Raw genomic sequence first — 16,896 nt, forward strand, 5'->3', positions numbered from 1 at the left:
TAGTATGGACGTGTACAGTCAATCGTGTGCTTGCGTATACAGTATGTCGATGTATGTATGGTTCACATTATGTACGTGTCTTGTTTCTGTGTGTATGAGAGCACGTGGGTATCTGTGTGTGCTTATCAGTGCACACACGTGTGTGTGTGTGTGTGTGTGTGTGTGTGTTTGCGCGTGTGTGTGTGTGTGTGTGTGTGTGTGTGTGTGTGCGCGTGCGTGCGTGCGTGTGTGTTTGCGTGTGCTTGTGGCCATGGAGGCTAGACGTCTCCTCTCAGACTGTGCTTTCCAGCATCCACTCAGTGCTGCTGAATGTAACTCTGCGGTGGTCAAGTGGCGAGGACTCCACGTCGAGCTGGTTGGTGGACTTGTGCCACCTCGTCCTCGCTCTGCGTGGGTAACTATGACTCTGGAATATGGAGTAATCGCCCCCGTCAAACGAGAACCTGTGCCTAGTTCGTGCCAGTTCATTGGGGAGCAGGCCCATATTGGCCAGGGTGCTTTTCTTGTCCTTGAGCCTCGGGGCCTCCTTAGTACCAGCATTGGAGCCTATGAGACACAGGGACATGGTGGAGCCGGTCAGGCTGCTGTCAGTCTGCGTGTCCTCGGACGGGGGGCCGGAGCACTGCGCGTCCAGGCTGGTTCTCCTCTTCAACTTGTCGGCGGTGAGGGGAGGCAGCAGCTCCACCTGCAGGACGGAAGTGGCGGCCGCCGCGTCCTCTCTCTTGTCGCCGTCCATCCTCAGCACCAGCGCCATGCACTCCTTCGGCGCCTGGGCTGCTTCGCGGCCGCCCTCCTCGGACACCTGCTTGGAGGCGGAGTGCTGGAGCCTGTGCTGGCTGCCGTTGGTCTGAGAGTGGATGCTGGAGCTGACCTTGGCCTTGCCGTCGTCGGGGCTGCTGTAGGCCTTGTAGCGGATCATGAGGATGATGATGAACACCAGCACGGACGCCACGATGATGCCGCCGATGATGATGATCATGGTGCCTCCGAGGAACTGGCTGTGGATGAAGCGACACTGGCTGACCTCGTTGGCCGTGTGGAACTGCACGCAGCCGACCACGCGGGTGGCCGTCAGCGACGTGATCCCGTCGTCGTACACCGCCAGCACGCAGAGGTCATATTCGCGCCCCGCGGCCAGGTCGTTGATCAGGAAGGTCTTACTGGTCGATGGGATCATCCTGCAGGGAGGATTGAACAAACAAACAAACAAAAATTGAGTGGTTACAACACAAGAAAGGACGTTTTAACCACCATAGGTACGAAATCTGACAATGCTGAAGAAGCAATGACTTTCACGGTGCCTTCATACTCTGTCTACGTATAAGGTGGTAAATTGAAAGGGTTTATATCATTCTCCATAATGAAAATATAAAGCGGTCGACTTGGGACACAGCCACGCAAGCTTTGATATATCTCACATACCGGCGGACAGATTAAAAGGCAGAAGACTTTATGGTGGTTGACTTATGTGACACTGTGGTGCCGCGTAAGGTGACAGTGAGAAATGGCTATCCAAGCTTTGTGTATAGAACAAAATGAAAAAGGTAAGTTACAATGTGACAAGCGAAAGTGGAGTAAGCGTCACTATATTCCATAACACCTGTGAGAAGAGTTGGGGCAGGTTGCTGGACAGACGCAACGTGATATGACAACAATTTAGTTGTCGTGGGAATGTTCTATGGTCAAACATCTTTAGCATTGGCAAGGATTACAAGGCTCACCTCACACTCTTTAAACATAGAGCAAAGGCCTGTCTCTGTCGGTGTTAATATAATTAGAAGCACAAACCTCTCCCCTCAAGGAACACTTTGATGGTTACCATGAGTAGGTAATAATGTACCACCTTGAGACAAAACAACACTCAAGACCATGCTTACACTGGAGGAGTAAATTATCCAGGAGAGCAGTGGTGGAAAAAGTACTCAAAAATAAAGTGTTCAAATAATTGTAGTGGAGTAAAAGTACAATATTTGTCTCTGAGATGTAGTAGAGTAGAAGTAGAAGTATTTTAAATTGGAAATACTCAAGTAAAGTACAAATACCTCAAAATTGTACTTAAAGGGGCACTCCACAATTTTTCAACCTATGTTCATATAATTGGTCCTCACTCAAAAATAGCTTTTTTTTTCTCAGAGGAGGGCTGTGGGCAGGTCAGAAACCCATCGTCTTGTGACATCATCGATTGCCAATCCAGCTTATAGAAACTGCAGGCTTTCTATTCCTGAAAAGTTGCAATTTTAAAGTGGAAGCCATTGTTCTTGTGATAATAAAAATCTAAATATTCTTTTCAAAAAATATTGATTACATTTTTTGGGGGGGAAATGATGATGTCACAAGACGATGGATTCTGAACTTCCCACAGCTCTCCTAGGAGACTTGGACTGAGTAGAAAAAAATTGTGATATTTTATCATGAACATTAGTGAGGACCTATTATATGAAGACAGGTTGAAAAGTGGTGAACTACCGGTACTCCCTTAAGTACAGTACTTAAGTAAATGTTACTTTCCACTGCAGGAGAGCAGCTCATTATGTCTGCTTAGGTAAAAATAGCAAAGTCGACCACAACTATCAACCCCATGAGTTAATGGATCCTGAGATATTTGGCAGTATATGACACTCAATCCAGGGAGACACTGAAAACAGCATGTCCTTATTTTGAACAAAAAAAAGGTGGTTATGGTACTGTATGAATGAATGGCGCACTGGGGAGCTTTGAAAAGAAAAAAAGAAATTTTGGCTTTGCTTTGTGTGAAAAAGAATAAAACATTAATTTGCTGTTATAACCAACTGGTTATTAGGTTTGCCATTATCTCTCTGCATTTAAGGTATTAACAACAGGTTGCTACCTTGACCCCGTGCGGTTAATCATATACTTGATGTAACTAAACATGTCATTACGTACCGATCTCTAATCCCAATACCATACTGTTACGGTACTGTATGTGTGTAATTATGTTGCAATGAGATTTACTAGAGACAATAGAGTAGAGACAATCTGAATCTATTACATAATCAAGACAGGCAGTGTTCAAAAGGCCACACAGTTTCCCCCCTTTCTAATGGTACGGCCCATGTTAATTATACTGTTTTCCCCCTTAGTTAGTGGTACGACCCATGCCAGTATGACCCGGTCCTTTGATCTTCTCAGGTCCCACATAATCATCACCAATGTACCTGATCAGTTTCACCTGCTGCCCAGTAGAGCAGAGCACATTCAGTGCAGTTTTGTTTGTTACCTCAGTTTTCAGTCTGTGCTTGGTGTGCGTGCATCTAAAGTAAGTTACCTGGTAGATTTTTCAGTTTTGATATTTTATGCAGCTTACATACTTTGTATTGAGCGATTATTGTGGAATTGTACAGCTTAGACTGTATTGGCATCTATGGATATTTCCGATGTGTATTTGAAGTAATTTGATAATTGCAACTATTTTATTCATATGTACACTGTATCTCTGTCTTGTTTTGTGTTTATGCATAGGAACCACACCGTTTAGAGATTAAAACCTGTTACATGAAAACCAACTGGACTGATTCTTGCCGATCACCCGTGGAGTGTGACAATACAACTACCAGCAAATAGTTTAGTGTGACAACAGCTCTAAACTTCTTTTCATGGTCCTTCGAGCCGGATCCGTTGCTCTCTACGGATCCGTATGTCTACAGAAACACCAGAAGAACCCAGTGTGCGTGTCAGGAGGCAGACATCCCTCCCATCACACTCAAGCGACTACGACCTTACCGGTTTCAAAAGGATGGATCTAAATCCTGTTCCTAATGTCATAATGAGGAGGAGGATGAAGAGGAAACTGGTGGGCGTTCATCTCCGCCAATCAGCCAGGATGGCGACCGCCCTAAGCAGTGGCTGTTAACGAATAAATGGCCATCCACCAAAGACTGTTCAGATAGAAAGCGAAACGCTGAACAGGAGGCCCTGATCACAGCTATGGAGGAGTTGGAACTGGAAAACGAGTCACTTCGTTTGGAGAATAGGCGAAGTGAATTTAAACGACAGAAACTTGACCGTCAGAGTGCTCAAACCGTGGATGAGCTGCGGAGAGAGGTTGAAAATCTGAGATCTGTCATACACAACCTTCAGAAGCCCAGCTCCTCTCACCGCTCTAGCAGACATAATGTTTCCCAGCTTCAACCACAGAGTGAAGAAATTGTGGAAGAAGAGGAACAAGATGTTTCATCTGAATACGATTATTCAGCAGAGCGCTACTTGGTGCCCTTAAAGTCACAGTCACCCCATGCCCAGGCATACGACTATAGATCTAGATCTGAGAGGCGTCACTCTGCGTATGAAGACTACGCTACAGAGAGGTATCGCTTAGCCGAGCGTGGTTACCATGATAGGCGTGACTTCACCCCAGAGCGCCGCCACCCTAGGCGTGACTTCACTCCTGATCACCATCACTCACGGAGCGACTTTAACCCTGAGCGCTGCCACTCTAGCCGTGACTTCACCCCCGAACGCCGCCACTCTAGGCGTGATCACTCCCCCGAATATAGTCACTCTAGGCGTGACTTCACCCCTGAGCGTAGTCACTCTAAACGTGACCGCACCCCTGAACACCGTCAATCTAGGCGTGGCTTCACCCCTCAGCGCCGTCACTCCCAGCACCGAACACTAAGCCCAGTAGGTGGTCAGGAGCGGACTTACAGGGGACCAACGCCCACGATTCCAGACATGGTTCACCCTAATCCAAGGGAGTTCTCACGACTTAGAATTGCTCTGGATAATCTCCTCCCTCACGATGCCTCCGAGAGATTCAAGTATCAAATTCTAGTTGATCATCTTAAATCTGAGGAAGCCCTACTGATTGCAGACTCTTACAGCCACTCAAGGCATCCATTCACCAACACACTAGCTGCCCTCGATCAGCAATACGGACAGCCACACCAATTGGCTTTACAGCGTATAGCTGAGCTGATGGACGGTCCCAGCGTGGCCAGTGGTGATGGGAAGGCCTTCAAGATGTTCGCCCTGCATGTGAGGTCCCTGGTCAGCATGTTGGCACAACTGGGGCGCAAGGGCGAAGTTGAGCTGGAGTGTGGCTCACATGTATCCAGATTGCTCAGCAAACTACCTCATGACTTGCGCTCCAACTTTCGCCGGTTCATACACCCCCTTAGAGTGCCCATCCCTACTCTCCTCGACCTAGCTGATTGGTTAGAGTATGAGATCAAGGTACAAGAGGACAACGCTCGGTTTGACAGTAGGGCAAGCAGAGAGCCTAAAGCAAAGGAGCAGTGGAGAGGCCCGAGATCCTCAGCTCAACCTTCCACAATACTAAATACAGAGACCACGTCACCTAGCGAACAGGATCAGACAGCAGTCTCCAAGCCAACAGTACAGAAATATTGTCCCTTCTGCGACAATAACAACCATTCCCTGAACAACTGCTCTAACTTCAAACTGCTCAACTCAACTCAGATACAGACTTGGATCAAAACTAACAACCGATGCTGGCGCTGTGGGAGGAATCACAGAGCGGCTGAGTGTGATCTGAGAATGGTCTGTAAAACCTGTAACAGTAGACACCTGCTTGCTCTACACAACATAAACGAGAGGACTCAGGAGAGGACGGGGAATGGAGAAGTCGAGGAACAGACCTCAAGGGAGGAGCCAGCAACGGCCTCCTTATTTCATACAACAGAGGAAGTCTTGTACTACATTGACAGGCCTCTAGAAGGCCGCAAAGTGCTGCTCAAAGTTTGCAAAGTGATACTCAGGAATGGGAATAGAGCAATGGAGACGTTTGCCATCTTAGATGACGGCTCTGAGCGCACCATTCTTCTCCACCCTGCAGCCCAGCAACTTGGCCTGCAGGGAGAGCCTGAGTATTTACCCATCAGAACCGTCAGACAAGAGAATCAAGGATTACATGGGGCTACGGTCTCTTTCACAATCTCTTCAGTCACCGAACCACACAAAGCGTTCCACATTAAGCGAGCTTTCACAGCCAAACAACTCGGCCTAGCCGAACATACTCACCCAGTAGAAGACCTCCAACGGAGATACAGGCACCTGCGAGGCTTGCCACTACAGCCCTTTCATGGGGCTCGCCCTGTCCTACTCCTTGGCTCAGACCATCTCCGCCTGATTACGCCAGTGGAACCAGTACGCCTAGGGCCAGCAGGTAGCCCAGCAGCTATTAGGACTCGCCTTGGCTGGACACTACAGGGTCCAGCATCAGGGCTAAGGCAGAACCCCTCTGAGCAGCAGTGCTACTTCATAGCCACCATTCCCCCTCCAGAGGACCCCACTGACAGAGAGTCAGGACACTATGCGGACTCTGTACATAACTCAGCTGATGGCAACACATGTGGGAAGCCACTCTCAGAGCTAACAGTGCAGAGCTGCTGGGGTCAAGGCCCGTTCATCCTCCAGAAAAGCCAAGATCAGTGTCCAGAATTTCCACACCTCACCTCTATGACAATTGGAAATGACGAACTACAGAATGCAGCCTTCTGTGGACTCACAACGGTACCTGCAAGTCCATCAGTGCCTGACGCCGCTCAGTTTGAGATCCACATAGACCTTATCGAAGCCACAGCTAAGTCCCTACATGGGGCGGCAAACACACCCCTCACTACGGATGACTGCAGTGAGCCGGAGTACATCCTTCTACAGAAAGAGCAGCACGAGTGTTTTCCAGCCGATCTACAATGTCTCAAGGGGAATAAGCCATTGCTAAACAGCAGTCGACTCCTCACTTTACTTCCGGAGCTATTCAACACACCAAACCTCCTGCCCACGGGGCGGCCTGATGCGTCTCGGTCCCCAAACATCTTGCTCATGGGGCGGCCTGATGCGTCCCTGTCGCAAGTAGTATATCCCCAGTCAGAGCTGTTCGGCGGATGGAGATGGAGCACCCGCTCGATGGCTCGCCTTATTCGTCTTCAGGCCATGCCTGACTAAACTGAATTGGACTGTCGACAGTATTGGACATTGGCCTTTTATTTTGTTCAGATTTCCTAAGGAAATCTGGGGGCGGCTGTTCAAAAGGCCACACAGTTTCCCCCCTTTCTAATGGTACGGCCCATGTTAATTATACTGTTTTCCCCCTTAGTTAGTGGTACGACCCATGCCAGTATGACCCGGTCCTTTGATCTTCTCAGGTCCCACATAATCATCACCAATGTACCTGATCAGTTTCACCTGCTGCCCAGTAGAGCAGAGCACATTCAGTGCAGTTTTGTTTGTTACCTCAGTTTTCAGTCTGTGCTTGGTGTGCGTGCATCTAAAGTAAGTTACCTGGTAGATTTTTCAGTTTTGATATTTTATGCAGCTTACATACTTTGTATTGAGCGATTATTGTGGAATTGTACAGCTTAGACTGTATTGGCATCTATGGATATTTCCGATGTGTATTTGAAGTAATTTGATAATTGCAACTATTTTATTCATATGTACACTGTATCTCTGTCTTGTTTTGTGTTTATGCATAGGAACCACACCGTTTAGAGATTAAAACCTGTTACATGAAAACCAACTGGACTGATTCTTGCCGATCACCCGTGGAGTGTGACAATACAACTACCAGCAAATAGTTTAGTGTGACAACAGACATGTCATTACGTACCGATCTCTAATCCCAATACCATACTGTTACGGTACTGTATGTGTGTAATTATGTTGCAATGAGATTTACTAGAGACAATAGAGTAGAGACAATCTGAATCTATTACATAATCAAGACAGGCAGGGTGGGCAATCTTTGTCGTTTTGGGAGTTCGGGGACGGTGCCTGTCAGCAGGGGGTGTTCAACGGGAGGAGGGAAATGTTTAGGGAAGATTCATTGGCATAACAAAGGGGTATTTTCTTCTTTTTAATTAAAAGAAAAGAGGAATAATATAAATTATAATAACTAATTAATTGTGTTCATGTAGGGACATATTCATTATGCATCCACACAACATGGGATCTATGACATTCCCATATAGTTAATATACTGTCATAACATTAAAGCAGATGGATATTCCAGATGGCTCACCTTTTCTCTAATCCCACTTCTAAGTGCTCCCCCTCCGTCTCCAACAGACACCCCTCCCCCCCCCCTCTCCCTCCAAATTTGTCTCACCTGTAAACCAAAGTGTCATCTGCAGAGCTGTTATACTGAATCTGGTACATCCTGATACCGGGGATGTGCCGCTCAGATGGCCAACGAATCACAGCGGAGGATGACGTCAGTTCAGCGACCATCACTCTCTTGTCCTGCTTGTCGTGGCCCTTAGTGTCATTTCCAGATTTGGAGGAGGTCGTTATGTCCGACAGGCCGGGGTCCTCGCGCATGTGAGCCGTGTTGTTGACAAACAGGGGCAGGGGGATCATGTTGATCTCCACAGCAGCCGTGGCGATGCCAGCCGCGTTGGATGCCACACAATTGAACGCCCCGCTGTCCTTCAGAGTTGTGATGAGGATATCAAGGGTACCGTTCTCATACAGGACGGTGCGGGAGGAGTTGTGCACCAGCTTGCCATCTGGCGATCGCCAGTGGATGTCTGGATCTGGGTCTCCCATGGCTTTGCACTTGAGGGTGACCCCCTGACCTTCCATCACATAGGGCTTGGTGGAAATGTGTTTGGTGATCAGCGGAGGCTCACATATGAACTCCTCCTCCTGGATGGACCAGAAGTACTTGTCCATGAGGTGCTCTGGCGAGGCGCAGGTCTCCAGGTCATCCTCCCTGGTCAGCCTGCGGAGCCACAGCAGCTCGCAGTTACAGTGGAGCGGGTTCCCTCCGAAGCTCACCGCCAGAGTGGAGGGGTTGGAGGAGCCCTTGACATCAGACAGGACCTGGGCATGCTGGAACAGGCTGTCTGGGGGCAGCTTGTGCAGCCTGTTGGAGGTCATGTCCAAGCGGACCAGCTTGGTGAGGAGCGTGAAGGTCCCTGCTTCAATATGATCAATCAAGTTGTGGTCCAGAGTGAGCGTGTTCATGTTAGTCATTCTCCCTATGGCCTCCCAGGGCAGGTTTCTCAGGTTGTTGTTGGACAAGTCCAGATCCTCAATGGTGGACACAAACTCGTCAAAGGCGGTGGGTGCCACCTGGTGGATCTGGTTGTTTCCCAGGATGAGGTGGCGCAGGTTGATCAAGCCTTTGAAGTGGTCACTCTTGAGAACACTGAGGCGGTTGCCGTCCATGTGCAGGGCTCGCAGGGAACGCAGGCCGACAAAGGCCAGGGGAGTGATTTGGCTGATGGTGTTCCGGGACAACGTGAGGTGGACCAGGCTGGTCATGTTGAAAAAGTCTTTCCTGCGGATGACCGTGATGAAGTTGTCGGTGAGGCGAAGCTCCACGGTCTTGCGGTCGATGGTGGGGGGTACGAACAGGAGGCCGGTCTTGGCGCAGAGCAGAGTCAGGGTCGGGGAGAGGTGTTGACAGATGCAGCGTCCGGGGCAGCTGTATCCCTTCACTAACACTGCACACAGCAGCACACAGAGGACCAGCCGCTCCATTGTTGATCAGATTCCAGTTCCTACACAGGAGACAGAGAGAAATACGTTCGAAAATTAAGAAGGAAAGAAACTGAGCTCTGGTTTCATGATGAATAACATCATAGTAGCCTATAATAGAGCTGTCTGTCAAAATGGAGTCAGACCAGGTTCATTGAGGCTGTCCAACGCAGTAACAATCACAAAAATGTTATGGAGCTTTTCTGAAAGAATGGTGCATGGGTCGATGATGAAAGGCAGCACCAATTCTGCATCAAAACCATGTCCGTAACCTTGCTGGAATGCATATTAAATTATTTGTGGAACTTGTTTAAATGCCTCCATTCTACATCACCAGATTTGCCACTAAACAGCATAATAAATTGAATGATCATAGTGAAGATTTTCTGCGTTGAGCAAATATACCACATGTTTTCATCATGAAATAAAGCTTTGCGTTTTGCCTCCGTTTGATCTCCATATCAGCGAGGAGAACTAAAGGGAGGAAAGGGCGATTTTCAGCACTGAGGGATTTATATGACCTTTTCATGCTATCTCCTCCCCTTATGCTTCTGAAATGTGCGCTATGAATTAGACACAAGTCTGTCCTAGTAAATCATGGCAACAAAAAGTGAAGGTGTGAAGAAAGTGGGAAGACGCCTTGGTTTTAAATCTGTCACATTGGAGGCATTATTGGGTGACTCTGGAGTTGAGGAGGATGTACAGATCCTCTGATCCCCATTTAGAGTATTGATTCCATGTCTCTGCACGGCACACAGGTCTGCAGTGCAGAATGTGATCCTTGGGCGTAATAACCACAAAAAAGACCTGATGGAACACAATCTTTGATGCCTGCCACATCGCCCTCTTTGTTATCAATCCAGATTGTCAATGCATTAACCTTCAGTGTTCATCAGAAAATCTAAAATGCTGATTTAAAGACATATGTTGGGTTCTGTGCAAGACACCCATTTTTACAAGGTTTATGTAAAATGACATCTGAAAGGATTCTCTTTTTCTTTCTTTTTTTTTTTGCTTTTGTTTTGTGCTATCCATAACATCAGATCTCTTAGTGGAATCAAAAAAGAAAACATTACTAGTGTGCAACTTCAAGACATTCTAGTCAAGACTATAATATTAAAATATTATATGTTGTATTAATTCAAACTGACAGGCAGCTGTAGCCCATAGGAGTATGTGTAGTGACAAAGATCACCCTCCCCCCATCTTCCTTTCCCTGAACAGGGGCGATTGTGTTCGACCCTCTGCAAGCTGGATGCACCACAGTGGATTTAAAGATTAGTTTTTTGGGGCTTTTATGCCATGACTGACAGGAAATAGAGGGAGAGATGGGGTGTGACACACGGCAAAGGTTGTCCGGATCGGGAATCGAACCGGCGCCGCCACCAGGCATCCATGCCTATTTGGCAATGCCTAAGTGGTATGCGCCTGGACCAGTAGGCCAGCAGGCACCCCCACCACAGTGGATTTGAACCCCTAAAGACTCTGCGGTGGTGAGCAGAATGCATACCTGTGACACCCCACCCAGCCCCCCAAAAAGTTATTGTGGGATGAGCAGCACAGCTGATTATGTGGGGAGACACTGTAAATTAGCCAAATTGACTTGGCTAAGTCAAACTGTGTATTCTCCTGTTGGTATTGACTCGATTGGCACCTGATTGGCAGCTCCGGTCAAATGCAATCGTGGTGGTTGACCTGCAACGATGATGGATGGAATGCCATCTCACATTAACGCTGACCAGGCTGGTGACGAGCAGCATGAGGAGGAGGTGAGAGGCCATGAGAAGCTGCTGTGGCTGCGAATGGTCCTTCCACTCACTACTCAGGCTCCAAAGACTAAAGCGTCAAATTGCCAATGTGTCCTGTTTATTCCTTGTTACTAATAAGAAGTTAGTTTTTCGGTTGAGCACAGATGATGACACTTTTGGCACATTTCACTCGGGAACCTCCATATAATTAGACAGAGGATCATTATAAATGGGACATGATAGTAAAGGGAAATGGACAGGCCTTCCAATTATACAATATACGATGCAACTAGTCCAATAAGAACTGATATATGATTGATGGGTGAGAAATTTAAGGAAAACCCTGAATAACTGAGCGGAAAGAAAAATATCTAACGAACTATGAAATATGGTTTATTATTGGGGCACGGATGGTAGGAGCTTCAGTAATAAAGACTGTTCAACTGGATAGTATTTCAATAGGAAAAGTGACATGCATTTCGATCTATGAAAATTGTGGTCAAAAGCGCACATTCAATGACCGTGATGCTTGTGCATTAGTGTGATATGTATAGTAACGAAAAACAGATAAGCAACTCTTCCTCAGGAGACTGAGAATGTCAATGCAGGACGTGATCAGACTGTGTCAGCAAGAACAATCCGTCAACAACTACATAGAGACGGATGTTATTCGCAGGGTTGCAGTGCATAATCCCCTCATTACAAAGACCAAAGCACATTTGATAGTTCAGTGGAGCAAAAAACCACAGGCGTTGATCTACAGAGATGTGGTTAAAAGTGATATGGTCAGACGATGTCATCCTTCACCATATCCTCGAGGAGTGGGCGAGTTAATGTGTGGCGTAGATCAAGACAATGGTACAGGCCTGAATGCTTGATCCCCACATTGATGGGGTCCGGTGGCTCTGTTATGCTGCGTGGGGCGTTTTCTCCTGGCATGGTTTGGGCCCACCTGTCCCCTTAGAGTGAAGGGTCACACTGCAAATCGATACAACTTTATTCTGAGTGATCACCTTTAGCCTACGGCATGATGGAACATTTCTATCCTGATGAGCGTGGTCTCTTCCAGACTGACAACGCCCCCATTCACAAGGCATGAGGGGTTACTGAATGGTTTCATGAGCATGAAAATGATTTGAATCATATACTATGGCCTTCACAGTCACCAGATTATAACTAAATTGAACACCTACTGTATGACAGATTTTGGACCAATATGAATTTGGACCGATAACATATACCAGGCCCAACACTCCCTGCTGCTGACAGGTGCCAACCCCTGCCCGTAGGAGAACGTGCAATGACTGATATCACCCTCCCCGCCCGGCTTCCCTCTCCGAAACACAGGCCAATTGTTTTCGCATACAACCTCTGTGGTGGTGGGCAAGGACTTTATCACTGCGCCACTCGAGCGCCTGGGAATATTTTAGAATCAATAGAATGGCATTACATCCCTCCAGGAGAATTCCAGAGACTTGTATAATCTATGCCAAGGCACATTGAAGCTGTTCTGACAGCTTGTGGTGGACCGACACCATACTAAGGCACTTAATGTTTCTTTTACCTTTCATTTGTTGTTAATGTACCGGTACCTGTCTGGTATACTATATGCAGTATATAGCATAGTTGCTTTATAATGGTTGTCATAGTTGAGTTGAAAAGGAATTTAATCAATACTGGAATCCTTTGTTTACAAAATGTTAACAAATTGCTGTCCAGGTTTCTTTCATGTTATTGACATCCCTTGATTGTGTTTACATTCAAATAGTATAGGCAACAATACTTGATGGTTTCACAGACTAGAGGACCATCTGTGTGCTATAGCATTTCCTCCATTTCTTGCCGCACTGTCAAGGATCATCTATTGATCCCTCAGTATCTCAGGGAGGGAAAATACAATGTTGTTGCCAAGGCAACTCTATATATATATTAAAAACTTAAAAAACATATCCATGCATTCATCTTCAGTAGCCTTGACTACTGTAACAGTGTCTTTAAAGGTTCCTAAACGATTATCAGATGACTGCAGTTGATTCAGAATGCTGCTGCTCAAGTTCTTATGTATATATAATCCTTGAAGAAACTTGCTTTATATTTATGGACGTGGGTGGAGTGAGACGCAGACGTGGATTTAATTCAATTTGTTGACAAAAAAATCCCTCCATTCAATCTCTGCAACGGAACCTCTCCAAAGGTCTGTCTATATCTCCAGATCAAAAAATGACATACCTGATACTACATCCCCCCTATCCCTGCACAGTGTTACGAACTATACCCAAAACATTACCATTATCAAAACAACTCTCAAACAAAAGTAAATCTCATTACACTAATACCAAGAAAGTGGATGATGACACTCCAGTTCTTAGATCTTTTCTCAGTCAAAGAATTGATTTCAAAATATTATTGTTGTTTTAGGGCCATAATACATTTCTGATCTTGTGCTATATCAGATATAGCTGGATGGGTCAGCTATCAGATGGATGGGTCATATCAGACATATGACCCATCCAGATAACCCAGGTCATCTGGGACAGCGGGCAGGTCTGCTTTCTGTCCCCAGAATCAGAACTAAACATGTAGAAGCAGTGTTCAGTTTCCATGGACCGTCACCACATCTGGAACAAATGTAGCCAATTGTACACTTGCTGAAATTAAAATAGCTTCTTTTCTCTAATCACAATCTAAAATATGAACCTTTTTTGTAAAAAAACAAAAACAAAGTTGTCCTTTAATACTTTTATGATATAAGCACTATGAATATACTATACAAATAAACTTGCCTAATTGTAGAATGGATTGCATAAAAATGTTAAACTGACCAAAAAGGACAGGTTTAATTCCTAATGGAGACAAGTTAGATGAGCAGGACTGTAGGAAGACATACCGGTATGAATCAATTGCCCAGTTCAGACAAAAGGGCAACTGCCTCTCACCTTCATATCTGTGTTTTTCCCTTGATGTTACTGGTTTCAAATTGTGTTTTTGTACACGTTTTCAAAGATATAAACCCTATATTATAGACTGTACAAACTGTTCTCAGATGGCTTTCAAAGCCTTTTACATTCAGCTACCCACTAAAAGAAGAAAAGCAACAGAACATACCAGAAGATATCAAATGAAAGGCAAAGGTCAAGAATTCAACAAGATATTGATAAAATCCAGACTGTGAGAGTGTAAAAGTGAAAATGTTCGAGTGAAATCAAAGCTACAAAGCTTTCCAAACTATATTTCTATAGTAGACTGACATCACGTCTAGCAAAGAAATCTTCTATATTCATCCAGACAAATTGTGCTCACTACAGTACAGCATGTGAAGGCCTTTCAATGTCTGTGTATATCATGATTGGCAACTTAAACATTCATCCAAACCCAAAAGTTAATTTATATTTGTGCTGTAGTATTTCTGAAGTCATACACTTTGTATGACTTTTGTGCATGCACTCTTAAAAATGTTGGGTCAAATGTTCAACCCTTTTGCTGGGTTGACACTGTTGGGTCAAAGGTTGGGTCAGTTTGACCAAACATTGGATTAAAAATACTTAAAATTAGTAAACCATCTGTTGGGCTATGGATGGCCCGCCCACATCATCAGATAAAATGCATTGAGTTCATAACCCAAGTGTTGGTATAGGCTTTTGAATTCGAGTTTACCCAACACATGGTTCACTGCATTGCACCAACTTGGGTTAAAATAGACCCGCCCTCTCTGTCTATCAACACATTGGTTTGTGAATTGCACCACTATTGGGTTAAACTAAGTGGGTGGGCAGTTACCCAGCATGCAACTGTGCTCCCATACAGATATTTTTTACAAACTTTTCCATTATTTTATGGTTTTAGATAGAGAAAACAACATTGTATTGTAGATGATCGCAGTGGATGTAGCCCAGTCATAATCCATAATTAAAAAATATATAAAAAAACATAGTTGCTTACAGAAACAGAAACCATGACTAAGATGGTCCAGACTGACACATACAAACAGGTTTGCTGTTCCTTTAATGTGAAGCACCACATAATGTGTTGTGTTCAAAGTTGTGATATATTGCCACGACTAAATGCTTAATTTACCCCGCATGCATTCTTCCTTGAGTAGATTAAGCATGAAAAATGTCATTGAAGAAAATGTTGTAAAAAAAATGAACAGATTTAATGTGAATGAGCGTTCAATCCCAACAACAAGGTCACTTTTAAGCCATTTTTGGGTGTTAGATTCCAACCCATCAGCAGTATCACATTAACCCAACAGCAAAGTCACTTTTAACCCATTACTTGGTTGTACAATCCCAACCCAACATGCTGGGTCACAGCCTTAACCCAACCCTGTTGGTCTGCAATAACCCATGTTGGGCTGGTCCAAAACAGTGTTACGTGTTGGGTTACATAAATAACCAACTTGGGTTGTTTTTGACCCAACAATTTTAAGAGTGTGTACATAATTCTAGGTCTGATGGCAAAATATTTGAAATTCTTTCGAATTCAGTGCTTGTGGTATTGAGAAACAACGTTTCTTTCTTCCAATTTAATCTACACAAGAATATTAAACACCAGGTAACTATGCTTTTGACAATATCTAACGAAGTCAACAACAGCATTTAGCAACTCTCTTTCGTTGTGTTGTTTATTGTGACATTGTGAACAGTCAATCATTATCAGCCATGAATGCCAGCCGTCTTTAGTTCAGAAAAGTTCACCCCAATATAATGGCGTTCTCTCTAACGACACTGTCAGCCAAGAGTAAATTCCAATTAGCCGGTGTAGGCAGTGAACTGTTAGTTGCCCCAGAGTGACTCTTGTCAGGAAGAAGGCATAATTATTGACAGCCTGAGTTCATTGGAGTCAACTCTGCCTCCAACAGTAGATGCCTAAACCGAGCTCTGTGGAGCTCAGCTGCAGCCCCTGGGATTTATAGTCACATCTCGTCAAGGGCAAGAATACCTTGGCAAATAGAGCAGCATTAGCATTTTATAATTGTGTCTGCATGCAAAGCACCACCTTCCATCTTCTCTTTTCAATTACCACCCACTTAAAACTTAGCATGTACAGTAGATGAATTGAGATGAACAAACTATGGCTGCTGTACAAAGCTTAATTATTACCAGTCGTGTCACGTTATGCAACATGTCCTGCAATATGTCAGACCTCTAATCAATATCCCCTTCTCCACTGAGATCAAGAATTCTTCTTAGAGATCTTTCCGGTGAAAATCAAACAAATAATTCCCTCATATGTTTAATAAAAGCATTTATTTTGTCTTGGACAAAGCCCCAAGCCCCCAAGACAAAGCCCCAAGCCCCCAAGACAGAAATCTTTCATCAGAATGTTCTCACTAATCAAGAGAACCCATATCATGTATAATGCAATTCTGGGATATGGTTGTTTTTCTAGCCAAAATAATTTTATGCACAGATTGTTGACAAACGGTTGCTGAGCTAAAAACAAACAAACCAAAAAACTATATTCTATCTGCTAGCTGCTATGATTAATAAATGAATCAGGACAGTGTTCTATCCTCTTATTTAAGATAGTTGCTGGTCATAGAAGAGACTGAGCAACTACTTTTCACTTTTTGATCATTGGTTGTCCTTTCCAGAGGTCTTCAACAGGGGGTCCGTGACCCCTAGGGGGTCTGCGGAGGTATTGCAGGGGGTCCGGGAAATTGTTGCTTGATTTAAATAAA

General features: G+C 45.1%; 1 protein-coding gene across 1 annotated transcript; it reads right to left on the minus strand.

Annotated features, from left to right (window-relative positions):
• Positions 1 to 271: 271 nt before the first annotated feature.
• lrfn1 (leucine rich repeat and fibronectin type III domain containing 1) lies at positions 272 to 9,468 on the minus strand (the record flags this gene model as incomplete). Its single annotated transcript, XM_080731327.1, has 2 exons — positions 272 to 1,178; positions 8,090 to 9,468. 2 exons carry the CDS (start codon positions 9,466 to 9,468, stop codon positions 272 to 274), a joined length of 2,286 nt encoding a protein of 761 aa, XP_080587453.1.
• Between the last annotated feature and the right edge of the window lie 7,428 nt (positions 9,469 to 16,896).

This window comes from Nannobrachium achirus (genome assembly GCF_963921795.1).
Source record: "Nannobrachium achirus genome assembly, chromosome: 8".
Classification (NCBI taxonomy): Eukaryota; Metazoa; Chordata; class Actinopteri; order Myctophiformes; family Myctophidae; genus Nannobrachium; species Nannobrachium achirus.